The sequence below is a fragment of the Eptesicus fuscus genome, chromosome 23, assembly GCF_027574615.1.
Source record: "Eptesicus fuscus isolate TK198812 chromosome 23, DD_ASM_mEF_20220401, whole genome shotgun sequence".
NCBI classification, from domain to species: Eukaryota; Metazoa; Chordata; class Mammalia; order Chiroptera; family Vespertilionidae; genus Eptesicus; species Eptesicus fuscus.
In genome coordinates, this window is record NC_072495.1 from 22,620,742 (window position 1) to 22,648,082 (window position 27,341).

Genomic DNA, 27,341 nt, shown 5'->3' on the forward strand with positions numbered 1-27,341 from the left:
CTGCCTCAGTTTTCTTCACTGTAAATGGGGCACAACAATAATGCCTTCCTCAGTGGGGTGTTTCGAGGACTATGTGGAATAGTATAGTTGAAGTGCTTGACACACAGCCTGCTGCATGCTAAGGGCTCGATTTGTAGGAGCTCCTATTATCAGCATCATCAGCATCTTTCAAGGCCAGAGTGATGGCAACCACGCCACACGGACTGTATTTTTACAGCCATGTTGAAACTTCACCTTCAGGTGGGTGTGCCCACGTGCACTTGGGATCATCAGTCAGTGAGTCACTGGGCTGGGAGAGTAAACAGAGTCACTATCGTTAGGTCCTCTCCTGGCTCTTCTCAGCAGGAGGGACCAGGGCACAGGCCACCTCCTGGAGACCAGGCAGTGCCTTCCTTGTGGCCTTCCTGACTCACCGTGGGGAGGGGACAGCAGTCCCAGCTCGTGCAGTGCAGGGCTGTTCCCTCTCTGGGCAGCTGCTCATTTTGGAAGCCACTGACCACTGTGTATCCGTCTTTATTTGGGGTTCTGTGTCCTCGGTCCCCCCAACTTGATCTCTGTTCAGGGCATCTGGAATGGAGCCATCGAAAGGTCTTGGGCTCCTCTGCAGTTGAAAACAGCACGGATGTGCAGTGTGGGGAGTCTTGTGCGGTGGCAGTGGGTGTAGCATATGGGAGAGTTTCTATTCCGAACGACTCAGCAGTTCCCTGTCGCAGCCAAACCGAAACCACCTCCACGCACACGCTGGAGGCCTGGGAAAATGGAAAATTACAAGTGGAATGGACTTGGTGGGAAGTTTTTGCCACTTCTTATTCTTTTTTCATTTGCTCACAAATCTCATTTGCGGCAGCATCGAATTTTTGGTAGCAACGAAAGGAAACAGCACCCTGCCTCTTATGAGGGAGCTGATAAATATTCATTTGCCAGGCAGCGTGATAGGCCATGAATTATGCATGAACATGTGCTCGGGTGGGCACACTGTCAGCCTGTGTGTGTAAAGCAGTGAAGACCTCAGGATTGAAGAAGACAAGTTTGACAGCTAGCAAAGGTCAATGTTGTCGTCGGGCACTAGAGGGAAGCAGAGGGAATGCACTGTGGGGTATACAGTGGGCCTTGGTGAGGTCCCCTGTGAGCCTGAGGTGGGGCGCCTAACCACTGGTGTTTCATGCCAAGACTGTTTCCCAGTGCTGTCATCTGGTGGTTACCCACTGCGTGCTTTGTGTTCCTGTGTGCCTTTTACCACATGCGCCCAGTCTCACCACAATGTTTCTGGCACCGTGTGAAAAGGTTACAGATCCTTACCCTGAAACCATCCTCAAAAGATAAAGCCTTCCCACTGTGGGGATTATCCCCATTTGCAGCAGAGGCAGCTGAGGCCATCGCCACCCAGCCAGGCGGTGTCGTCTCCTTGTGGTTACAATTTGCATTTCCCTGATGATCGGTGGTACTGAACATTTTTAAACTGAGCTCTCTGCGGACCAGCAGTGTCTGGTGAAGTTCTCTACAGAATGTGCCATCCGTGATGTTAATTTAATTAAAGTTATTATAAATTTCTCTCAACTTTAGCCAAGTACCTGCTTTGCACCAGGCCCTGTGCTAGGTGCCAGAGATACAGGGATGAATGGAACACAGCTTCACTGGGGGAGAAATACTTAAGCCATTTCCACAGAGGGTGGCTTTAGGATGCCCCAGGGAGCACCCCTGAAACTTGAGATGTTTTCAGTAGGGGCGAGAGAGGGGCACCAGGGAAGACACCTCCTAGCAGGTGGTGATTGAGTGGAGCCTGGCGGGCAGTTTGGAGGAGTCAGGAGTGCACACATTGGGCACAGCTTGTGCAAAGACCTGGAGCCGTGATGGCACATGGCTAGTTTAGTGTAGCTTCAGCATAAAGGAGGCCAAGTGTCAAGAAAAGGGGCTGACGATGTTGGCAGGGGCCAGACTATGGGTCCTTGTTAGCAGGGCTGGAGAGTATGGGCTTTATCAGGGGGCAGCTCCTTGTTCCATTCCGGCTGGTCATTGTCCATTGCTTGGCCCAATCAGGGTGACAATCTTAGGCTGGCTGTGCCATTGACCTTCTTCACTTGTTTGCAGCCAAGAAAGGTTTTCAACAGGGCACAACACAGACAACAGGGCGGGCTCAAGCAATGAAGGAATTCTAGGGAGCAATGTCCTTGTGCTGACCTCCAGCTGCTCAGGATGCACCGTCCCTTCTAAACATCCAGGCATATGCCCAGGTCTGCATGACGATCTTATATCCCTTCTGACCATCTTGGGTCCCTTTCATGGGTCATCCCATCTGGTTAAACGTACCTTAAGCTACACTGAAGCCCACCGCAGTGGCCAGAACGGTGGAGTCCCGGGCAGGTTGGTGGAGGAGCTCTTTCAGCTCACCTTGGCCGTGTCCCAGATTCTGGTCACCCCTCTTCTACGCCTGAGGCAGGAGTGGCCAGGTCTCTCTAATCAATGTGAGGGAACCCTTGGACCCTCCCTCCCCTGAGGGTGTCTACAGTGTTTGTATAGCCAACAACATCTCTGTCCCTGGGACTTGATCTGAAGAACACATTAAGGGATGCTAATCCATCTTCTCAAAGGCAGCCACTCTTGTTTCATCTCAAACCCTGTGGACACTCCCAGTTTCCTCCCAGTTTGTCCCTTTCTTCTGGGAAGAGGCCCCTAAGGAGCCTGTGGCTGGGAGGGGAGCTGTCCGCTCTCCGGGTGCTGAACGACTATCCAGGTGCTTCTATAGTCTGAGCCCTCAGGAATTTATTTATTCATCGTCATTTTCCTGCTCACCTTGCTGTCCTCCACTTTGAGTCTCCTGTTTTAATCACGAACAGCCACATTTTCCTCGGCGTTCCACGTCGAGAGGAATAAGCTGCAGTGATCTGGATAATTCAGATGGCTTGGCCGATTCCAGAAAGATGCTGGACAACAAAGACATTTCTTATGTAAACCTGGATCATTGCCCCGGATTCCAGCAGCCGGCTGGTGGCTAATGATTCCGTTAATGTACAACCAAATGAAGTCACTGATATTTCACCCAACAAGTGACAATTTCTAAGAGTGATATTAATGATGATGATAATAATAGTAATTAAGTACAAAGTCACTTACAAAGTCATGTTACACATTCTCAATTACTCATCCCAACCGTGGAACAGTCTGGGCAGGGGACAGTATCACCCTTTTAGCAGGGGAGGAAAATGAGGGTCGCCACCCACTCACTCCACCATTTGCACCTGCACTTTCTTCTCGGTAAAGTGAGGTCAACAGAACAGAAGGTGTTTGTTAGCCCTCAGACTCTTGGCTACACAGCCATCTCAAGGGCTGTAAGGAAGCAAGAAGATGGAGAAGAATCCTTGGCTATTGGCGTGTGTGTGTGTGTGTGTGGGTGTGTGTGTGTGTGTTGGCAGCATTTGGGGTGCATCTGAGAAATGGGAGCTAAATGCATGGCCTTCAGTGCCTCTACCAGGTTTTGACCACGACAGAGCTGGTAGGACAGGCTCTGAGACACATGGACGCTCACGGTATTTATTAGTGCTTCCCCTACGCCTGGTCCTACGTCAAGTCCTCCACAACCACAACCACAGAATCTTCAGAAATGGTGCCATTATTTCACCTCCCACCCCCATTTTTTCTGAAGAGTTGCCTACAGCTCAGAGTAAAATGCTTGTCCATGGTCACATAGGTCATGAGTGCTAGAACCAGGATCTCAACCCAGGTGGATCTCACGCCAGATTCTTACCCCTCCCCCAACCCTCAGCGCCCACTCCGAGCATTGACTGCAAGGTAGACCTAGAAAAATGTCACGGGCTGTAGGTTTCATTTATGTTTCATCCATTCTACTTGGAGCCCATTTTTATTTTGTTTTCCTCTTGTGCAGAGAGAAAAGATGTTGTACTTTGGAGATATTGGTTTTATGCATTCTGCTGCCCATAGCTCCCTTGGAACATTTTTTGGCTAAAATGTAATAAGTGAAACCACTCAATTTGTGGAGGGGCGGTATGGAATGTTCTCTCAGGAGGTCAGAGGAGGGAACTTCCTCCCAGATTACAGTCTCGGACCAGACTTTTAATAAGCTTTTTTTGGGGTATCGTAGGAAGTTTTCTGTGATGCCGATGACCCGTGGAATTGAAACTCATGTACTAAATTACTCCAGGCTCTTACTACCTTTGGTTTCCCGAGTGTCACAATTGCTTTTCTGGCCGTTTATTCTGGAAATTGACTTGGTGGTTTTCGGTGGGTGGAAGGTCTGTGCGGGGTGGCGTGGGGGTGGCGTGGGAGGGGAACTGGCAGTCACAGAGAAACCAGGCACGGCCTGTACCTGTCCGAGGGTACAGATCTCTGGCAAGGCTGTTCGACTTGATGCAAAGTGGAAAATTCCATTAAATGGCTGGGGATTTGGCTACTGCTGCATCCAGGAACCTCGGAGTGAATTTGTTTCTCTTGCATGGGTCTGCTTTTCTCATCCCCTATCCCCTCATCCTTAACCCCACCAAGCTCTCCTGTTTGGGTACTCATTCATTCAGTCATCATGTTGACTGAGCTCCTACTGTATGTGTAGAACAGTACCAGGTGCAGTGGAGAAATGAGAGATGAATTAAACTCAGGCTCTCCCTCTATAATCTAGGTCAGGCACAGAAGGTTAATGGCTGGGTCATTTATTTAGCAAATGTTTTGGGGAGCGAGGCTGTCTCTGGTGTGCACAAAGAAGGAAGGACAGAGTTGGGGTGACTGTCATGGGGGACTTTAGTGACACAGGCGGAGGGGGGGCGGATTTCCTAGTGGCTTAGAGTCCTCTGGAGCTGAGGCCTGGTTATGCGAAACAGTAAGACATACTAGTCGATGCTACAGCGTGGCCAGACAGGCCTCAGTTCAGATGTGGCTTTGCTCATGTGTAACCTTGTAGCATGGAAGAGATGCCTTTATTTAGTTTTGTTTTTGTGGTAAAATATGCAGAACAAAATTTACCGTTTTCACCGTTTTTAAGTATGCAGTTCAGTAACATTATTCACGCTGTTGTGCAACCATGGGTCTCCAGAACTCTTTCATCTTGCAAAACTAAAACTCTGTCCCCAGTAAGCACCAACTCCCCAACCCCCTCTGCCCCAGCCCCTGGTAACCACCGTTCTACTTTTATTAAATGGATTTGACTATTCTAGGTACTTCATATAAGGGGAGTCATGCAGTATTTGTCCTTTGTGACCAGCCTGTTTCACTTAGAATAATGATCTCAGGGCTCACCCAGGTTGTAGCAGGTGTCAGAATTTCCTTCCCCTTTAACCCTGACTACTATCCATGGTATGTATATACCCCATTTTATTCTTTCATTTGCCAGTGGACACTTGGGTTGCTTCTACCTTTTGGGGTACAAATATCTATCTAGGTCCCTCTTCCACTTCTTTTGGGTATATATCCAGAAGTGGAATTGCTGGATCATAGGGTAATTCTATGTTGAATTTTTTTAGGAGCCACCGTATTGTTTTTCATAGCAGACACATCCGTCGCTTAGTTTTGTGTCTTTGATTTCCTCCTCTGTAAAAGTGGGCATGGTAATGCGATGACCCATCTAGGGTTGCTTTGAGGATGAAAGCAGATGGTGGCTGGCACACAGTAGGTGCTCAGTCCATGCTCACCACCGGTGTGAGGTGGGGCTCTGGGCGCCCAAACTCAGAGACAGGTGGGGGCGTCCTCTCTCTCCCACCCAGCCGTCCAGGCGGCCTGACCTTCCACTTCGGGAGGTTCCCGTCATCTGCCTGTCTTCTCCTCTGACCTTTCTCTCCTCCCCAGGCCGTGGAGGAGCTCCTGCAGACCCTGGATCTGGAGAAGAAGGCAGTGGCCGTGGGGCACAGCCAGGTGAGTAGAACTTATTTCTCGCGCCCTTCTGCCCATCACGTAGGGACCGGGTGAGACCCAGGGCATGCCTACCTCAGAGTCTCCTCCCTCCATGTCTCCTTTCCACCAGGGCTAGTCATTTTCTGCCCTGCAGTGCAGTGGCATGATTCACGCTTCTTATGAGGCCATGAAGGTAAATGCTATAATGTGGGAGGGGATAACCTGGAGGAGTATCATTTACTGGAGGTTAAACTCCCAGGGGCCTCGGTGGCTGGGTGGAGGTCACATCCTGGACCTCAGTTTGCCTTCCGCAGCCTCGGAAGGAGCTGCCACGAAACCCGGGAAGAAACACCGTCATCACTCAGAGCCTCGTAACTTGGCTTCGCCACCAGCTGTGACACGGCTCTGATCCTCGCTCATGGGCAGCGCTAAGTGAGGAGAAGGGGCTTGAGAAGGCACACGATGGTTAGAGCTGAGAGAAACAGCTTTTCCCAAGCTGGCGTTGAGCCAAAAGCTCTTCCAAAAATGTTGAAACATTTGGAGATTTTCACAGAGCGCTGGTAGGCTCCTATGTAAAGTTTTTACGAGGAAAAATACAGTATTTAGGGCTTCCCAAACTGTTTGACCATGGGACCCTCACCCTTTTGTTTCTGTGGAAGACCCATTACCCTGTGTCACTCCACTGAACATGTATCTGTTTCCCCTTGGCCCCCCCCTCCCACCCCCCAGTGACCTGCAGGGAATGGGCCAATGGCTCCCTGGGGAGCGTGAGATTGCAGCTTCTGGTGAAGCTGCCCAGGTGGCCATGCTTATAATGCCTGGGCTCCCTTTTGCTCCTGTCCTATGATTAATAACCAGCTAATTACAGCAGTGTCATTAGGATGTCACACTCTGCTTGGGTCCGATAAGCAGCCGGACCCATGAAAAGCAACTAATATAGATTTTTCTTTGTGATCTTCAGCCGCTGGCGCCTTATCGAGGCCTGTGCTGAGGGCCGTGACATTTATGAAAAAGGTGGATTCCACATGCAGTGGCCTTCTGGTCGCCGATATGCTCTTAAAAGGAAAAGAAATCAAAATAAGATTGTGCCGAGGCGATGACTTATTCCTGTTCTCTGTACGGTCGTTTCCAATTATCTTTTTTAATGAAAGCTTCCTACTTAATCAATAGCGGTTTGGCAGAACCCGCCGCCTTGTGTAATATATGAACTAGTGCTGTCATCACTTTGATCATTGATTTTTTTTTTTTATAGCAGCTTGTGGGACTCACTAGCTTGTGAAATTAATACAGTCATTATTGAGGCAATCTGATAGGTAATGAGTCAATCGTGTCTTTATTTCAATGAGGCTAATTGTCTTGGTGTCCCTGGCTGATATGAAGTGTTCCGTAAAGCGACAGAGGGTGGCAAAACAGAGTTAGCACCGATTGGGTGTGTTAATTTTCATTTTCCCATCGAGAACGGGTTTCCTGCGGGATTGGTGGAATGATCTCCATCACAGAAAATACGTTCAGGGGAAGGGAGACTATATGGAGACCCTCCGTTCCACCTGGAATTAAATAGCAGTTCAGCCCCGAACCTCGGGCACCTATCATAATGAATGAGGAAATGAAGGCTCATGGTGACGTCGAGAAATGGGTGCAGGAGATGAGCTTAAGGCTTGGGGCTCAAGTTGATCACTGGTTATGTGAACTTGAATCAATTACATGATCTTTCTGAGCCAATAGATTCCTCAGAGGGGTTTTTTTAGTTTAAAATGGGATATAGGAGAAAGAGCTTTGAAAAATGTAGATGCCATGCAAATGTTAATTACAGTCAGTGATAATTGCAGTCTTGTCTGGAGTCAGATAGAGGGAAAGAAGCCCTGGTGTTACCATGGAGAAGCATCCTGGAGAACGGCCTGTCTTAGCCTCAGTTCCTCCCTCCCTAAAATGGGGAGATCGTATTAACCACCGCATAGAGGGGTGCGTGTGAAGTGCTCCAGGTGCATCTCAAGTGGTCCGCCCAGACCCAGAACACAGGAAGGGCTCCATGAAATGTTAACCGGTAATCGGTGATGTCCCCGATCACCTGATCATATCACCGACTAAGGTGGAGCTGCCCAGGGCTTAACAATGAGCGTAAGGGTGTCTGCAACGTGACTCCTCCCCATCTCTGCCTCAGGTCCCATTAGAGCATCTTTCCTTTGCCTCTGGGAGGTGAGACCAGCCTCAGCTACCCAACCACCTGGGCTGGAGCCAGCCTGGCCCCAGAGCTTCAGGTCCTCTCGTTGTGTGCCCTGTAGTCTACTCGAAGGCGGCCCTGTGGGGTGGCGGGGAGGGAGGCATTGATCCCATTGCTGTAGCGGCCTTCGTCCGTGATTGATGAGCCAAGGCCTGGAAATCTGGCTGCTTTCCGCCGGATACCTGAGCACCTCCTGTGGGTGGCACCCGCCGGGCTGGCCCCCTCCTGTCCTGACCAAGGGGGCGCCTCCCGCACCTCCTTCCCATTCTCTGTCCCTTCTTCTAAGGCCAGGCCGAGTATTACCAGGCCACCACTTCTCTCAGATGGCCAGAGGCATTTATTTAAAAAGTGCACACTCACCTTTCCTGGGCGAGGTCTGCGCTCTGCATTCGCCTTGCTCCCCGGGTGATTCTGGTGCATGGCCTGTCTTAGCAGTGGGTCTTCAAAGATCGTGTGTTTGCATCCCGTGGGGATGGCGCTAAGAGGCTGGTTCTGATGCAGCAGGCCTGGGGTGGGGCCCAGGATTCTGCATTTTTAAAAGGTCTTCAGCAGTAATGATGCTGCAGGTGCATGGACCACACTCCGAGTACCAGGGGCTAGAGGAAGAGAAAGAGGAGGCATGAGAAGGCGTGAAGCTTTGATAATCTAGACCCTCAGTCGAGGGCAGCTGCTGATACTTCAGGTGGAAGCAGGAGAATGGGGTCTGCGTGGCCACCGCCTCCCACTTCAGACAGTCTGATTCAGGGAGAAGTCACCCCCTGCTCTCTCTCCTTGCAGGTCTTCCTTAAGGCGGGCGTGGTCTCCAGGCTCGAGAAGCAGCGGGAGAAGCTGGTGTCCCGCACCTTCGTTTTATTCCAGGCGGCTTGCAAGGGCTTTCTGTCGCGACAGGAGTTCAGGAAGCTGAAGGTATGAGGCCTCGTGCACCGGGCAGAGGCGTGAGATGCCGGAGGAGCACCATCCGTGCTGGTCCGGGGCTGTAATCCTGCGCTTCCCACGCCTGCCTCGTGCACCAACCCCTGTGGGACGCTGTTAACATGCAGATTCTGATCCAGTGGGTCTGGGTGTGAATAGGGCTCCCATGTCTCCCATGATGCTGCCTGTGCTACTGTCCACAGACGCACCCTGCGTGGTCAGAGTCAGAGCGACCTTCTCATGGTTGTTTCTAGGACATTGATGTCAAACTACCAATGATGCCACCTTGACCTACATATCCGTGAGGTTGTCCAAGCCTTTGTGGTTGGTTCATGGTTTCAGTGTGTCCCACCTTTCACAGGTCAGCCGATAGGATGTGGGCTGGACACAGCCACTGAGGTCTTTGGGACAGAGAGGCCAGTTTAGAGTCCACAGTCCTGGACCAGCTGCTTCACAGATCCCCAGAGACTGAGTTTTCTCTCTGTAGCCTGCACAATGGAGAGAAGGCGGCTTGACTCTGGGGACAAGCAAGACCTATGTTCGAATCCCACCTCCACCGCTTAGTAGCTGGGTAAAGGGGAAATGAGATTATGTGTGCTTAGTACGGTATGTGGCACATAGTAACTGCTCAATAAGTTCTAGCTGTTTTCAATTTAGAATTGTTACTATTAATTACCCCTACTAGCATGGAGTCCCATTACGTGTGCCTCCAGCTTATGTGAATTTGCAAATTCAAGTATATGCACTTGGCCAAAGCAGAAAAAGGCAAGAACATTAGGAATTAAAATATTGTGGGCAATCCCACTGGCCCACTGCACCCAAGTAGCTCAGGCCTTGGGGTGATTTGGAATAGAGGCTAATTAAGAGCCCGGGCTCTATCTGTAGTCGGACTGCAGGGGTTCAAATCCTGACTCTGCCGCTGAGAAGCTGTGTGACACCAGGCAGGGGACTTTAACCTCTCTGTGCCTCAGTTTCCCTATGTGTAAAATGGGCTGTAGTGAGGACTGAGCTGAAGTGTGTAAGGTGCCCAGGAGGCCGTGTCGGGAGGCCGGGCCAGCTGTCCATGCATTGGCTAATGGGATGGCAGAGAGAAGAAAGGGTTTGCAGTCTTGTTAGTCAGTGTGATTCCCTCCTATGATAAGAATGAATTAGGTCAGAAGTTCTCAAAGTGTGGTCCCCGGACCAGCAGCATTCCCTCAGCTGAGGATCCCTGTTAGCAAGGAAAAGCTTGGCCCTACCCCAGATCTACTGAGTCCGTCTGTGCTTTGAGACACCCTCCAGGAGATTCTGATGCGCGCTCAGGTTTGAGAAGCACAGTGTTCAATGAGGTTGAGATGATATCTATTCCCTAAATATCAACTGACAACACAGTCACGGCCATAGCTTCTAGCAGGCAATTTCAGGGATTTTCAAGGATCATTCCTGCCTTGTGTGGTGACTTCTGTCCCTAATCCGATTATAAGATGTGACCCATTGTATACTGTTCTCTGTTCCTCATCCTATTATAATTATTAGGTCACGCGAGATTAAACTGCGGCCTAATGCCTGATGCCGAGAGCCTGGTTCCGTGGAAGCTTATTTTTATTTTTAAGTATCTAATTCCTTTCACGAGGATATAAACCCATTTCCTCCATCTGTGCCACCCTCTGCCTCCTCACATTCCTTCACCTTCGCCAGGCTGGGAAGGACCCTCAATTTCCCATCTCCTTTCCCTGCAGATCCGTCGACTGGCCTCACGGTGCATCCAGAAGAACGTGGCCGTGTTCCTGGCGGTCAAGGACTGGCCATGGTGGCAGCTCCTCGGCTCCCTCCGGCCCCTGCTGAGTGCCACCATTGGGGACGAGCAGCTTCGCGCCAAGGAGGTTGGTCCGCATGCAGACAGGGCACTGGGTAGCTACTCCCACCCACACCCCATCTTGGTGCTTGCACCCGACCCAGTACCCCCATTTCTGAACGTTCTTAAGCCTGGGATGCTCCACCCACAGCCCTGGCTGCCTCCTCCCAGATAGCCCTCTGCTCCTGTCAGCACTGACCACCATCCATCCATGCCCAGCTCCTCTCTAGGCTCCTGAGTGCTGGGTAAATGCACCATTACTACCCACGGGTGCATGGAAGGGTCCCTTGTAGGAGCGTAGCTTCGGGCATCATGCAGATGGGCTGCTGAATCACCCACTCTGTCCCCAGCCTTAACACTCCTGGAACCGATGCCTCTGGTCCACAATGGCTTCTCTTATGGTGTTTGTTTTTTGTAGGAGGAGCTTACAACTCTGCGACAGAAGCTAGAAAAATCAGAAAAGTCTCGGAATGAACTCCGGCAGAACACAGACCTGCTAGAGAGCAAGGTACCCCATCCCTGTGCAGGGTGAGGTCTGCTGAGGGGGAGATGGTGATGCGCCTGGCATTACACTAAGTGCTTTGCAAACTTCTTCAGAATAAGTGTGTGAGGTGCATGCTGTTATTGTCCCCATTTTAGAGAGGAGGAAACTGAGGCCCAGCGGTATTAAGTATCTCCCTGAGGCTATACAACCAGCAATTGTAGACCTGAGATTCAAACCCGTGTCATCTGGCTCCAAAGGGAAGAATTTCTTAAATCACAAAAGCACAAATCACAGGGATAAAATGATAAATTTGACTATTTTAAAGTAAGAAATGAACTTCTGTTTATCAAAATATAAAATGATGACACATTACAAACATGGAAATGAAATTTGCAACACATATAACTGGCAAGGAGTATCCAGAATATGTAGAGAACTTCCTCAAGTCATTGGAGAAAGGCAACTCACTCCAACAGGAAAAAAGTGGGTAAAAAAATAGGAATCTTCAGTGCCCAAGAGTTTCAAGAGTTCAAATGTTCAGTAATTCAAATAGCCAATAAACTCATGAAAAGATGCTCAACCTAACTAGCATCAGGAAGTGCAAATTAGCACCACGAGAGGTACCATTTCACACTTCAGAGGGGCAAAATCTAAAGTCTCCTGTAGCCAAGTGTTGGCAAGGATGCGTAGCAGCAGGAACTTTTATACGCTGCGGACGGGAGTGTTACTCGATCTCACGTTGGATGACTGAGTTATGATTTTTGCCTCCTTCTCCCCAACTCTTCTCCATTCCCCTTCTTCCTGTTCTCTTTCCTCTTCCTCCTTGTCCTGAAACGTTATATTAAGGTCCAACATACACATAAGTGCACACTCCATGCGTTTTTACAAAGTGAGCACATCAGTGCAGGCAGCACCCAGACTGAGACAGATCATTCTCGGCTCTCCCAAAATCCACTGCCCCCCCAAACTGACTTCTAACACTAGAGATTAGTTTTCTTCTGATTTTGAACTTTATCTAAATGCAGTCAAATGTGGATACTCATGTGTGTCTGCTTCCTTTCATTTGACATTTATGTTTGTGACATCCATTCACATTGTCATAAATGACTGTGTTTCATTTATTCTAATTGCTTGCATAGTATGCCATTATGTGTATAGATCACTATTTATCAAGCAAGTGTAAACCTGAGATCGAAACTCATGTCAACGGGAATTCTTTAATTGTAAACAATTTTTAAAAAGCTCAAATCTCTAGGGGAAGTGATACATTTGACTCTTTGGAAGTAATAAATGAAATGAACATTTGGTTGTTTCCAGTTTTGAACTATGATGAATAAGCCTGCTGAGAACATTCTTGCACCTGTCTTTTGACACACCTGTCATACCTTTCTGTTGAGAATAGACCTAGGAGTGGAATTGCTGGGTTTTAAGTTATTTCTCTGTTCAGTTTTAATAGATGCTGCCAGGCAGTTTGCTAAAGTGTTTGTATCAATTTACACGCCCATAGCAACAGGCGAGAGTTCTAGTTGCTCCATATCCTTACCGGCACTTGGTGGTATCTCTCTTTTCATTTAGCAATTTGTGTGGTGTGTGTGTGGGCGCACACACACACACACACACACACACAGTAGTGCCACATTGTGATTTTAATTTGCAACTTTCTGGCTGTCCTCTTTGGCAAAGTGATCTTTCAAGTCTTTTCTGCTGTTTTTCTTACTGATTTGTAGCAGTTCTTTATACCTCGTGGATACAAGTTCAGTTGTTGGATAGATGCACTTCAGATCTCTTTTTCCATTCAGTGGCTAGACGTTTCTGATGCAGTAATTTGAAATTGTATTTTCTGAACCCCCATCTCTTCAAAACTGCCGACAGGCAAGGAAGAGATCAAAGGGCTCCAGAACCCCCAAACCTGCATCAATGACAGTAGATGCACTTTTTTGGTTTTAGTCTATATTTTATTGATTCTCAGATGCACGTTATTTTCCACCTCTGTACATCTCTGGAATTGGGATGCATCTCAACAATCAGTGGAATCTTACACCAAAAATTGGCAGCACTTTCTTTTCTCAGGTTCTATAATTGTGCATCTTGTAATCAATGACAGGTCAGATTTGGCGAAATGTAGTGTGTGGGGGCCCGAGTACGATTTTATTTGAAGAAAGGGGTGTGGTTCCCTTCCCCCCCCTCCCAAAAGCTACTGTTGACTTATGTTGGTTGCTTTGGCACTTTCAAGAGCGTCAGAATCACTGTTAACCCTGTAGCTTCCCCATCTCTCAAGATCCAGGAGGGAATCGAGGTGGAGGGATCCTTCCCTGCTTCTTTAACAAGCCCTGAGCTGTTCGTGGTGCGGAGGGGCGGAGGGAGGGAGTGGCGTTGGGAGGGGTAGGGGTGTTGGGCTGCATTAGAGCTGTGGTTCCCATACTTGAAAGTGTACCAGAACCCCCTGAAGGACGTGTTAGAATACAGATTGCCGGACCCCCGCCTTAGAGATCCTGAGTCAGTGGGTGTGGGAGGCCCTGAGCCTTCTCCGTTCCTAAGCCCTTACGTGCTGCTGAGCCTGCTGGTCCGCGGACCACACTTTGAGAAACACGAGGCTAGAGAACAGATGAAAGGTATCGCCTTCGTGCGTGGGGCTCTGTTTTCTTTTGGCCACTTTCTGTTAGCAGCTGGGGAGCAGACACCCCTGAAGGGCCATGCATCGTGAAGGCACCCCGACCCCATTCACAGGCTCTGCACTCCACCCCCTGGTCTCAGCGGGAGGGCGAACAGTCGATAGAAACTTCCCCGATACATGTTGTGCCTCATCATTGGAAACTCCGTTAGACTAGGCTTATTAAAAAAACAACATTATTGCAAAATGATTTAAGTGCTTCATTTGCAAAGGAGCAGAGAGGAGATGAGGAGATGAGGAGAGGCTGGCTATAAATATTCCTCAGGCGTGCAAAGCCGGCCTCGGTGCAGAGCGGGGCTTTTTATTTTCTCAGGAAAGCGGCCCGTCTCCTTGCAGGAAGCACCTCCAAGGCTGCGGGAGCTCCTGAGGATATATGAGAGAGGCGTGTCTTCCTCTCTCCCCGGGATATATTTTAGGCGTTTCCCAGGAGCGTATTTATGGCAGAAGACGGAGGCCCGTGCAGTCCAGCGCCTGCCCTCATTAGTCTGAGCAGTGGCCCTTTTTGGTGAGGAATTGCTGGGCGAATCCAGCAGGGGCTGCAGATGTCGTGGGAAAGTTCACTTGCACAGCGCTGCGGAGGTGTGGTCCTGGCGATCGGTCGGGAGTGTAGCTGGAGCTTATCTCCCGGGTGGGGACGGTCGTGGCAGGGTCACGGGGTCGAGTGGTTCCTGAGCCCAGATCGTCTCCCAGGTCTTCTGACTCCCAGCCCCGGGCTCGGCCACAGCCCTACACCTCTGTGGGGACAGATGTGGTATCTGGTGAAGCAGTGGACGGTCAATCAGGACAGCTGGCTTTGCACCTATCAGTGTGGGATCGTGGGGAAATTCTCCCGGTCCCTGAGCCTCTGGGTCATCAGTAAAATGGTGGCAGTAGCAGTTATGAATTCTTCTCCCTAAGATCGTGGTGAGGGGTTGCATATAAAGTAGTTATTACAAATTTCAAGCCTTCACACATCACCACTATTACTAATATGTATTTGAATTCTTACCCACCTCCCCACAGCAGACTTAAGTTCCTTGAAGATAATGATACATCTTAGCTATTTCTTTGCCTCTCAAAGCATTCAGTGCCAATTGAATGAATGAATGGGATAACGCTGAATTTAATAAAGTAACATTTAATGAGCATTGTGTCTGTGCCAGGTGCTATGATCAATCCTTTACCCACATTATATCTAGATTTACCTTCAAATCGGACTCTGAGGAAAGTGTTAGTACCCCCACATTTAGATGAGGAAAGTGAAGCTCAGAGAGATAAAACCATTTGTCCAATATCACACAGCTTTTGAGTGGCAGAGCTGGGATTTGAACCCAGGTCTGGCTGACTCCAGACAGGCTGTGATAGGGAGAAGCATCTACCCAGACTGGGAGTCGGGTCAGAGAGGGCTCCTTGGAGGAGGGTTTTCAAGTTTCTCAGGTTGGCAGGGATGGGGCTTCCCTTCTGCTGGGGGTCCGCACAGGTTCCCTTTGGCCAAGGGATGCAGGGGAGTAGGAGAATAATTTCCCGCTAATTGGTCCTTGAGTGATCTGCAAGGACCCTTCGGGTTTGCCAGCAGGCTCTCCCCTTGTTACGCTGGTGTTCCTTTTGCATTTGCCAATAGCTCTGGGCCCTTACATGTGGGAAGAGGGGGGGTTTGTGGGGACCGGGGACGGTTAGGGGCTACTTGCCTCTCTGAAAAGCACCTGTCATTTCCTCCAGTTTGAAAAGACTAATTGTCCTCTGGGCTCCAGACTGGGGTTTGTGGAACACAAAATTAATGCATTAAATTAATTTTGTGCTCCCTTTGCTCAGGCCGATTAGTACAAATTAGATTTCACACTAATTGGCTGAGGAGGAGGGAACACAGTCCTGGTGTGTGAGATCGCAGGGACAAGGGCTGAGGTTAGGAGCGTGATCTGGGGCGTTCCTCGGTCGCCCTGGCCCGTTGCAAGTGAGCCCTTGTCCAGCTCCAACACATCAGGGTGCCCATAAGTGAAGCTAACCCACCCGAAGCCCAGGGGGAGGCCAGGATTAGGAGGAGATCCTAGCAGTTTATATGGCGATAATTCTCGAACTTTGTTGTGCTTTAGAATCACACTGGAGTGTGTTGAAGTTCAGATCCCTGGGTCCCACTGCAGATAAATTGGTTTGGGGGATACAAGAATCCTGGAATTTGCATTTTAACAACCATCCCAGATCATTGCAATGCAAGTGTTTCCCCAGAACACTTTAAAGACAGCAGGGTAATAATAATAATAATAATAAATAAATAAATAAATAAAATAAAGACAACAGGGTAAGGAATAGCAAAAGGAAGTCCTGATCCACAGCCAGCCAGGAGCATCCTGGGAGCATTTCTCTGTCACTAACTGGTGGTTATTACTTGGGTCTGGGTTCAAGTCCCAGCTCTGCCACTTATTAATAAAGCTGTGTGACTTCAAAACACTCCCCTTAAGCCTCCTTTTTGTTTTGTTTCTAGTTCTGTGGAGTGGGTGTGGGGGGAGAAGTGTGGGCCCCACGGAGTGACACCGCTTTAACCCTCTTCACTCCAGATTGCTGACTTGACCACAGAGCTTGCCGACGAGCGCTTCAAAGGGGACGTGGCCTGCCAGGTGCTGGAGAGCGAGCGGGCCGAGCGGCTGCGGGCCTTCCGGGAGGTTCAGGAGCTGAAGGTGAGTGGTCATGGGTGGCAGGGTGTGTGTGTGTGTGTGTGTGTGTGTGTGTGTGTGTACACAGGCTGGCTGGGAGTGCGTGGGCCTGTCCCCCTGTGCTCACACCTGGGAACAGAAAGCCTAAGTAAGATGCTTTCTCATGCTCGAGGTCCTGGAGGACATTTGGGTCTTACTACGGTTTGGCCTTGGAGGTGCCCTGGGTGAGGATGGGGTGGTCCCTGGCTGTGGAGGCTCCATGGTGAGGCCTGTGCAGGGAATGGCCTGTGTGGTGGGGGAGGTACCATGGGTGCGTTGGCCAGCCCAGGCCTCTGTCCAGCTGCAGTGGGAACCCTTGCGGCTTTTCTTCCAGGGCAAGTGCGAGCAAGTGCAGCAGAATCTGGGAGAAGTAGAGAAGCAGCTGCAAGAAGCCCAGCAGAAAATCCAGTTGAATGACTTGGAGAGGAGTCACACTGGAGGAGGTGAGCAGGTTGGAGCCCTTGCAAGTAGATGCTCTTGGCAAAAGCTGTCCTTTTATTTCATTCATCCATCCATCCTTCCATCCATCCATCCACTCATTCATTCATGCACGTGAAGGGCTTACTTTGCACTAGACACTCACTGCGTTAGGGGCGGAGACTCTGGCAGAGCAAACAGGCACCCACCTGGCCCTCCTGGAGCTTACAGCTTAGTGGGCCAGGCAGACATTAACCAGGTAATCCAACAATATCCCAAATAATGAGTTCTCCGTGTGGCAGGTGCCATTTAGTAATAATGTAAGTAATTATTATTAAAAGAAAAACAGTGACTCTACGGTAAGGCCTCTTTATATACCTGGTATATGTGAATACTTTTAAAAAAATGTTTTATTGATTTTTTTTTTTACAGAGAGGAAGGGAGAGGGAGAGAGAGTCAGAAACATCAATGAGAGAGAAACATCGATCAGCTGCCTCCTGCACACCTCCCCACTGGGGATGTGCCCACAACCACGGTACATGCCCTTGATCGGAATCGAACTCGGGACCCTTGAGTCTGCAGGCCGATGCTCTGTCCACTGAGCCAAACCGGTTAGGGCGTGAATACTTTTCATATAAATTTTGAGGAAGGCATTTCAGTGGTTAAAAGTAATACCTATGAAACTGCACTTCTGGATTTAAATCTAGATTCTATCTCTTATTAGATGAGTGGCTCTGGGCATAGAAGTTGTGTCTTGCTTTGTTTGTTTTTCTTTCCATTTTCAAACGCATGTAGTCATAGATGACTAATAGTGCTGGATAGCTGTTAGTTACTTGATCATCATTAACTATTTAGGCTATTAGTGGGATTGTTATCTATGGTCCCAACCTGTGGGGCAGAAGGTACTCCTCCCCCCATTTAAAAGCAGTGTCAGGCGCTCAGCAGTTGCTAAGCGATGGCAGAGCAGGTGAGAGGACCCCGAATCGCCCCAGGACAGATGTGCTCAGCAGAGCCAGGAACTCCTGGGGGTGCCCGTCTGACTCAGCTGCCTGGAGACTCACCTGCCATGGTTGGATGGGCTTGGTGACTTCTCTGTCAACTCCTCTCCCCGGTCTGAGCGAGTTAGATGAGAAGGACGCCCAGTGTGTCTGTCAGCTTTTATAAAACGCTGACATCATTCCTTCCCTGCCCCCAGAGAGTTTATGCTCTAGAAACGTCAGGGACACTCGGGAACGGAGGGCTGGAGGCGGTGAGAAGAGGCAAGGCTTTCTACTCCGCTCTTGTTCTCCTCTCATCCCGGCTACCCCCAGGGCAGGCAGTTACCAGGGAGGTTAATACTCAGGAGTTTGAGAATCTCTGATACGGAGACCCAGCTAGGTAGGGAACACGCTGGCGTGGCGAAGGCGTTTGCGCAGAACCAGCGGTGGGGACAGCACACTTTCCCCAGAGGAGCGTTGGCTCCGGTTCCGCCCCGGCTGTGATTTATGTCTAAATGGTACCCCCAGTTTGTTTTCCTATGGAGAGAGATGGGCGGTGATGAGAGGGGGAGATGTGCTGAGCTCATGGGCCCATTCGTCACGATGTTATATGGGCTCTCCGCTCTGCGTGCTCATTTCCAGGAAGCCAGCCCACAAATATTTTGTTTTCCGTTATGAAAGTCATACATACTCATTACAGAACATTTCTGAAACGTAGGAAAGTTGGAGGGAGCCATAAAACACTTGCCTGGCACCACCGCAGTGCCACCACAGCCTCCACCACGGATCGAGCCTGAGCAGAGATGATGGACAGCGTCTTTGTTTTCCTCCGCGTGTGATGGAGTCTTTAAAGAGCGCTTTCTGTGGCATGCGTCCAGCATCGAGCTGGACACTTTAGGGGCCACGGGAGAATTGTAGTTGGGTCCTGCTTTCCAGAAACTTGCAGAGTACGTGGGAGGTCAGCTAAACCATTGGCCAGTTGGCCAGTTCCAGTTGGTGAACTTGTATCAATATGGGACCTTTGTGTGTGTAGGGAGCTCTTCTAGAAGGTACTGGGGATCCGCAAATGATGGAAACATCTCCCCTGCCCTAGGATTATTTTTTTAAAGAAAGGTATGTGTACACGTGTGGAGAAATTGTACCATATAAAACAACTGAGCTTAGAATAGTGAGCATTCAATGATTTCAGACAACTGGAGGTGGTCAGCATAGGCTGCCTAGAGCAGTGGTCGGCAAACTCATTAGTCAACAGAGCCAAATATCAACAGCACAACAATTGAAATTTCTTTGGAGAGCCAAATTTTTTAAACTTAAACTTCTAACGCCACTTCTTCAAAATAGACTTGCCCAGGCCGTGGTATTTTGTGGAAGAGCCACACTCAAGGGGCCAAAGAGCCGCATGTGGCTCGCGAGCCACGGTTTGCCGACCACTGGCCTAGAGGAAGCATGTATTTTTGTTTGTTTTTTTAAGTTTGGACTTAGAGCAAGATTTCCTAACCGGAGGTCCCAGGTCAGGCCTCAGGAACTCTGTTCATGCTGTGAAATTGTGTACAAAGAGCTAAGCAAGTGGACACGAACCACCCCCACTCACCTAGCCTTCCACCCGGCCTCCCTCATTCTGTTGAACAGCGGACGAGTGGCAAATGCGCTTCGACTGTGCTCAGATGGAGAACGGGTTTCTCAGAAAGCGCCTGCAGCAGTTTGAGGAGAGGCTGGACTCAGAGCTGACGTCCAGGAAGGAGCTGGAGCAGCAGGTAAGAGGGAGCAGATAGTCTGCAGCCCAAAGGCGTCAGAGAGTGGGCGGGTTCTTACCTCCACGACTCAAGGTGGGGAGGGAGAACGAGGCCACCGACCCTCCACGTCTTCCCACCTCCACTGTTCACACAAATGCTGGCCACTGTGGGATATGGAAAGCATTTTCTCCGCCTGTGGGTGTTCTGCTCTGGGAAAGAATCCGCTGTGTGATAAAGAACATGAGCGTTCACTCTCGATGTCAAGTCTCGTTTCTGCCTTGACCTTGCGGAAATGACATTTTGAGCCTCCGATTTCTCATCAGCAAAATGATTGTAATATTCTGTTATCATCGTCAAGTTCTATCCATTCCCATTGCCTCTAATCTTGCCACCTCCATCTCTCATCTAGACCAGGCCAGAGCCTCTTTCAGAGTGTTCTGTTATCACGAGTGATGCTGACTCTCTGGTGGGTTGCTCCCTGTGCATCTCATAATTTTTGATGGTGAGCTCATCTTTTCACGTGTTCCTCTACACCCACCACAGCAGCCCCAGGAGGTCTGCACTGTGGAATGTTCTTTTTTTTTTCCTTCTCTCATGCTGTGTGTGTGTGTGTGTGTGTGTGTGTGTGTGAGTTTAGCTATTTTTATTGTTGTTGTGAGTTGGTCTTACTTTTCACTTTCAAAGCTTTGTGTTGATTCAGGGGAGTCTTGCTTGCAGGGTTGTGCACGTGTTCCTTTCGAAGAAGCCCGCCTGCGCTGCCTTCTGAAGCAGCCCCTGAGATTACGCTAAATTCTCAGTTTCAGAATTTTGCAACATGTGCAGTGTCAGTTTGAGAGCCAAACCCACATGAGGTCCAGACCTGGGGTTTTGATTTCTTACCTACCGGAATACTTTCTCCTCCACCCACAGCCAGAGTGGCAGCAAGCTTTCTGACCACCTTCCAGGCCGGTGGGTGGGACGTTCATCGTCCTTCTCACTGAGGTGTAGCTCTTTGAGGGTCCTGACTTAATACAAGGGTCTTTACTCCAACTTCCCACTTCGCCCCCAAGGCCTTGCCTTGTGTCTCTGTCCAGGCATTCCAACACAGCCTGTAACCTTAGGGATATTTCTGAATCTGTCCACCACCCCTCTCCTCCACCTGTCTGCCGTAATACCAGCATGTACCATTATTGCTCTGGTTTTGTGTCCTCTGCATTTCTGATATTCGGGAAGTACAGTTTGCCCTTGAGGAATGTAATGATAGTTGAGCCTCTTTGCCTGTCTTGCATTGTCTCCACCCTGAGTCTGTATTCTAACCAGTCTACACTTTAACCAGTGGTATGCTGGTAAATCAGTTCTCTGGAAATAAGCAAACAAGCTGACAAACGCATCCCCTAATGTATAGCATTTGCCAGTTGCCAATTTCTGTGGTGTAAATTCTCCCTCCATGGCTGAGTTCAAGTTAACATTGTGTTGTCACTGATTGTAGAATTGGGAAGAGATGTGCAGAATCAGCTCTCATGGGTTGGTATAAGCCAGCTTCAGCACCACACTCAGTGTTTGATTCACAGCAAAACTGAGAGGAAGGTACAGAATTTCACATGTACTCTCCCCTGCTATCAACGTCCTCCACCAGAGTGGTGCATTTGTTACAGTCGATGAACCTGCATGGCAGGCATATCATCATCATCACCCAAAGTCCATAGTTTACATTAGGGTTCCCTCTTGGTGATGTACATTCTTTGGGTTTGGGCCAATATGTAATGACATGTATTCACCGTTGTAGTTTTATACAAAATAGTTTCACTGCCCTAAAATTCCCCTATGTTCCACCATTCATTCCTCTCTCTTAATCCCTGGCTACGACTGATCTTCTTACTATCTCCATAGTTTTGCCTTTTCCAAAATGTCATACAGTCTGCGTCTTGTCTTTTCATTCTCTTGATAGTGTCTATCACAGTGCAGGAATTTTTAATTTCAATTAGTTCCAGCTTGTCAATTCTTTCATGGATCATACCTTTGGTGTCACACCTAAAAAGCCATGGCCAAACCCAATGTCATCTAGATTTTCTTCTATGTTATCTTCTAGAAGTTTTACAGCTTTGCCTTTGACATTTAGACCTGTAATCCATTCTAGCTAGTATTTGTGAAGGCTGTAAGGCCTGTGTCTAAGATTCATGTCTTTGCATGTGGATGTCCAGTTGTTCCAGATGTTGAAAGACTGTCTTTTCTCCAATGTATCGCCATTGCTCCTTTGACTATATTTAGTGACTCCGCTTGTGGGCTCTCTATTCTGTTCCACTGCACCGTTGTTTTCTCCTTCCAAAAAATACGTTATTCTTTCTCATCTACTGTTTCCTCTTCCTAGAACACCTTTCCTCTCCCTCATCTCAACATCTTTACCATCTCAGCTTAATCGTCATTCCCTCACGAAAGTCTTCCCTGGTGCAGATGAGGTTGGATGCCCCTGGATTGTTTCTCCAAATAGCAGCCTCATCAGGTTGTATTGTAATTATCTGCTTTGTTTCCTGGCCTCCCCGGTAGAGGTAGCCACCACGAGAGCTGAGGTCTCTGCCTGTCCTTTTATTACACACATCTCCTCGCCGTGGGAGAAAGGTGTCCTGCGATCACCTTGCGATCACCTTGCGGCCACACACAGTTTATAAGCAGCAGCGGCGAGCCTCATTATCCTCCGTGGTGGTGGTGGTTTTCCTCTTCGCATGCAGCACGGACATGGCACGGTGCTCCTCCAGGAGGCATCCTGAGCTGTAGACAAACACAGGAGGACACCTGGGCAGGGCAGCAGCCCTGTCTGTACTAAGGAATTATAAAGTCGGGTCAGTATCCCCAGGGAAAGGGGGTAGCCATGCGACATTAAAAAGTAATAAAACCGCAACCTTTCCCGGGCAGCCGAATATAAGAAAACATCCCATTTGCCGTCAAATACTGAATTTAGAATTACAGGCTTCATTAACTCAGCGTTTTGCTTATTTAAAGCAATACTTTAATGAGGCCATTTCTTCAAAGCGAGCGTCCCGAAGCTGTCTTCTCTCCCAGATCTAAACTAGGACATTCGGGAGGGAGTTTCCTGCAGGAAGACGCAAGAGCCGTTGGCTTCTGTGTTTGCACCGGCGTGTGCGTTGCCGTGTGACCCGGCCGTCTAAAGTGCTCTTTGCTGGTCTAACCTCTGAGCCCGTCTCTGGGGTTTTCCGGTTGATTTTCCTGGTGTGCCGTTTCAGCTGCTTCCTGGCTCGCATAGCTCCCCAGATTATGCCAGCTGATGGGGTATGAGTTATACAGCCTTCAAGGGCTGCTAAGTCGAGGCAAGGCACGCAAAGGATCCGTGGGAGCGTTGGCAGGAGGATTTCTGAGAAACAGAAAAAGCCACCCCAAGGGATGAATGGAATGACCCCATTCTACCTCTGGGCAAACTGAGGCTCAGGTGACAAGTAGAGAGAGAGTGGTTGAGACAAGGTCTCTGCCTCCAGCGCCTGTTCTCTCCCCATTCTGGCAGCTGCTCCAAGTGAGCCGGGAGATTCATTCTGTTACTCCCACAGCTCGCGGAGCTGCAGAGTGCGTACGAGGGGGCCAAGAAGACCGCACACCAACTGAAGAGGAAGTGCCACCGGCTGACCTGTGACCTGGAGGACACCCGCTTCCTGCTGGAGAACCAGCAAAGCCGAAACCACGAGCTTGAGAAGAAGCAAAATAAGTGAGTCACGTTCCTCCTCATCACCACCTGGACACCAGGGGGCAGCATGGGTGCTGGAGTCTTTGGGGGTCTCAGGCTCCTCCCAAACCCCCTCACTTCTTTTCTTTTTTTCCAAAAACACATTTTTATTGATTTCAGAGAGGAAGAGAGAGAGAGATAGAAACATCAATGATGTGAGAGGTTCATTGATTGACTGCCTCCTACAGGTCCCACACTGGGGATCCAGCCCGCAACCCAGGCATATGCCGTAACCGGGAATCAAACTGTGACCTCCTGGTTCATAGGTTGACGCTCAGCCACTGAGCCACACCAGCTGGGCGTGGCCCTCTCACTTCTGTCAGGGCTCCTCATCCATGGGACTTAACTCCCTTGTACTGGCCTAAATTTTCCTCCCCTGTCCTCACACCTTATTCCTGTAAGGTTCTCTCTCAAGAATCCATCAAAAAATGATTCTTTTCTGTTACCCAGTCTCAGTTCTGTTACCAATGGACCATGACCTTGGGGAACTTCCTTGGCCTCTCTGGGCCTCAACATCCCCATTTATTAAGGAAAGAGTTTGCTACGGAGGATGAATACAGCTCAGTCTGGGGTCCACCACCCCGGTTTAAGTCCCAGCTATGCCTCTTTCCAAGTTGTGTGACCTTGGACAAGTCATTCAGCCTTTCTCAGTCTCAGATAAAATCCTCAGGTTGGGGATGAGAATGCCCCTGTGGCGAGGACTAAATGATAGCTGGTATATCCAGTTGGACTAAATTCTGGTTCCCATCTATCCCTATTATTGAACACGGGGGACGAGAATGAGGAAGAGACCTAAACATTGAGTCCCTGCCGTTCTCATTTAGGGTTTAGATGCTCAGATCATGATAATGATTCTGGCAGGGGACTGGACCCTGTGCACCAACAAGTCGCCAGTCTGGAAGCTGCACAGTGGTTCCCATGGGGACGCTGTCACAGCTGGCCAGTGGTGGAGGCTGGACTGGCCCAGGTCCACACTCAGTCTCCCTAGCGCAGGACCTCTGCACCTGCGATGCTTCAGGCCCGGGACCCCTGGCTGTGTTTTGAGTTCTGCTCACTTGGTGAGAGGAGAGGTGTGCAGGGGTCCTGTTTTGAGCCGGGCAGGCCCTCCTGGAGATGTCACAGGAGGCAAATAGAGGAAACACAGCCTCTGTTAGAGGGTCCAGGATAAAAATACACAGAAGTGTTCCTGTGGGTGAGATGCCAGGACGTGGTTTTGATCTTTTCCCAGAGTTGCCGAGCTGAATTATTTTTGCATGGAGTGGCATAGCGTTTGAACTTGATCTGCATTAAATGTTGTTTCTCTTCTTTATCCTTGAGATTTTCTGAGCTGGCTTCTTCATCTGAAAAATAAAGATCTTTTGGGCGTTGTTAGCATGCCCCCTCCCCCCCCCCCAAATGTGGGAGGTTTGTTCTCTTCCTGTTGATGTGTTTCTTTTCCCATCTTCTCATGGGTGCTCTGGTTCAACCTTGCCCTTAAAAGGGGGGCGGGGAATGGCTTACTTGGTGATTTCCTGGGTGGGCCTTGTCAAATGGCACCTCCTCTTTGGGCTAGAGAGTCACTGATGGTTCTGAGGACTCCTTGGACAGTTAAACAGGCCACCTGGTGCTGCAGAATGGCTTCATCAGAGCCCACCTGTAAACCGAGAGGCATGGACCCCATCGTCCCCCAGGTTCCTGCCAGCTCTCATGATCTCGGTCCTCACCTGTGGGTTCCGCTCCAGTTCTGAGAGGCCTTGGGGAGGGGCTCCACTCTGATGGGGAGGGGGTTTGCCCCTGGAGTTTGCACACCCAGAAAACTCCATCTCTCTGCTCTTTCCCTCATCCTCTTGGGCAGAATCCCCCATTCCAGGTGCTCAAGAATCTCCCCATGAGTACCCATTCCTCCATACTTACGCTTTCTCCTCTCAAGACTTACACCTCTCCTCTGATGCCCTCTACTCTGCTACCATCTCTTGGCAGAAGTCCATTTACATTTTGATGCTAATTGCAAATTACAGCCTTTCTCTTTCTGGTAGGATTCATGTTTTAGCAGGAAGCCTTTGAGGGCAATGGGATTCTCCATCGAATGGTGAGGGAGAGATCTAGCAGTTAGCAGTACTTCCTCATCTCCCTCGAATTGTCAACAAATTGTAGATGCAGCTGCTTCCTTAGTTTGCCGGGCCCAGGATGGAGGGATGTCTCCACGCTGGTAGAATTTCCTGTCCTGACATTGGCTTCTGAGTTCAGAGTGATCCAAAATGCTTCCATCTGAGGGGGTGGCTTTTTGTTGCCATGGTTACCCCATGGGTCACAAAGCTCCGTTTCGAGGGCTGATGGAACTCCCAGGCTGCTTCCTTGGGGTAAGGCCTGTGCTGGGCTCACTGTCTCCCACGCTCACCAGAGGCTGGAGCCCGCCTCTTCCTAGTGGGGTGAAGGGTGTGTGCAAGTCCATCTGGCCTCAGTTGGTGGGCCGGTGTGTTCCAGAAGTTAGGCTCTGTAGGAGCCACTCTTTGGCCCGAGGTGGCCTGTTAAGTCAAGGACTCTTTTGAAACAGTAGTCACTGCCTGGCTTGTCTGTCTTTCCGCACCTGTCCCAGGGCAGGGACAGGAAGGTGTGGGTAGTCCCGAAGACAGTAGAGAACCTGGGCTCAAGCTCGCTTCCACCACTTGGGAAATTTGGGCCAATAAATTACTCCGCCTGTCTTCTGTAGAATGGATGTAATAACATGTTTCTTGCTAAATTGTTGTAAGGACAACGTGGACCTCACTCCAGACCCTGGCACTTGGGATTGTTGGGTCATCATCCTCATCACAATGCTTCCATTCAGAGGCAGCCAATAGCACCTCTTGAATGATGTCATTAACAGCCAATCAGAAAGTTCCTGGCAGTTCCACTACTAGAGCTCTCTCCTGTGAGCCATGATTGGCTTTCTCAGGAGTCTGAATCTCAGAATGACCATCTCGTATTAAGGGACATTGGATAATCTTGTAACAGGGAGACCTTTTTACCGAGACCCCAAATCCCATGTCCAGTTTGGCCATTTCGGTCACACCAAGTTCCCTGGAAAAGTGGGCCTTTCTATGTGGTCCAAGGGCTAATGACCAGAGTCCTAGCTTACCCGGCAGAGCACCTCTGTGGTTTCCTCATCTGTGATGGGGATTGAAGGCCGACACAACCACATGGGATGATGTCAAGTCCAGGAAGTACTTCTCCTCCAGGGGTCACCATGCTGGAGGGGCAGGTGGGCCCCAAAGCAGCCATTTCCTCAGTCCTGGATGGTCCTAAATAGGGTTGTTCTAGTCTCGGTGTTATCTGCTGGGGAAACAAGTGAACACGCTGAATGTATAAATGTCCAGCATTTTACCAGTAACTACCCTGCCCTAATGGGGTTGTAAGCGCATAAGCCCAGCAGCATCATGTAAAATATGGACTGCAGGGTATCCCTTGTTTGTGTGGCCATCTCCAGCCATCCACTCACCGGTCAGTGCTCATTAGACAGCAAGCCCGGGCTTGCTAGTGGTAAAGGTTCTTGGAATACATTGGCAGACCAGATGGATCAGGTTGTCCCAAATATGTTTTTATTTTTATTCTCTGTATACAGGTTCATTCTAATTTTTATCTATATATTTTTAAGTCCCATTTTAAATAAGCATTCAATATTTTGTGAAAACTTCATACAAACTCTAAAAGCTGCTCTCTGATATTCCAGATTCTTCCTACCCCACATCCACAACCTTACAGGAAGGCATTAAGCAAACCCCACCATTTTCTAGTCTCTCTCTTTCCCCTCCCCCTCTTCCCTCTCTCCCCCTCCTCCCCTTCTCTCTCTCTCTCTCTCTCCCAGTTCTTGGCAAGCTGGCTGCTCTCCCCATCCCCTCCCCTGCCCCAGGTGCCCCACCTCGGTCC

At 49.5% G+C, this 27,341-nt stretch overlaps 1 protein-coding gene and 1 long non-coding RNA gene across 2 annotated transcripts in view; one reads left to right on the top strand and one right to left on the bottom strand.

The window, feature by feature from the left end:
- Positions 1-27,341, top strand: part of MYO18B (myosin XVIIIB) — a 168,362-nt gene that overhangs the window by 56,868 nt on the left and 84,153 nt on the right. Inside the window, exons 22-29 of the mRNA XM_054712773.1 lie at positions 5,788-5,853; positions 8,831-8,959; positions 10,684-10,827; positions 11,218-11,307; positions 16,486-16,605; positions 16,955-17,063; positions 19,644-19,768; positions 23,284-23,438. Coding sequence (XP_054568748.1) covers positions 5,788-5,853; positions 8,831-8,959; positions 10,684-10,827; positions 11,218-11,307; positions 16,486-16,605; positions 16,955-17,063; positions 19,644-19,768; positions 23,284-23,438 — 938 coding nt within the window. The remainder of the gene's footprint in view (positions 1-5,787; positions 5,854-8,830; positions 8,960-10,683; positions 10,828-11,217; positions 11,308-16,485; positions 16,606-16,954; positions 17,064-19,643; positions 19,769-23,283; positions 23,439-27,341) is intronic.
- Positions 23,337-25,086, bottom strand: LOC129148124 (uncharacterized). Its single transcript, XR_008555300.1, has 3 exons — positions 24,957-25,086; positions 24,512-24,811; positions 23,337-23,418 (listed from the first exon to the last, which is right to left on the bottom strand). It is a non-coding gene; the product is annotated as an uncharacterized LOC129148124 (long non-coding RNA).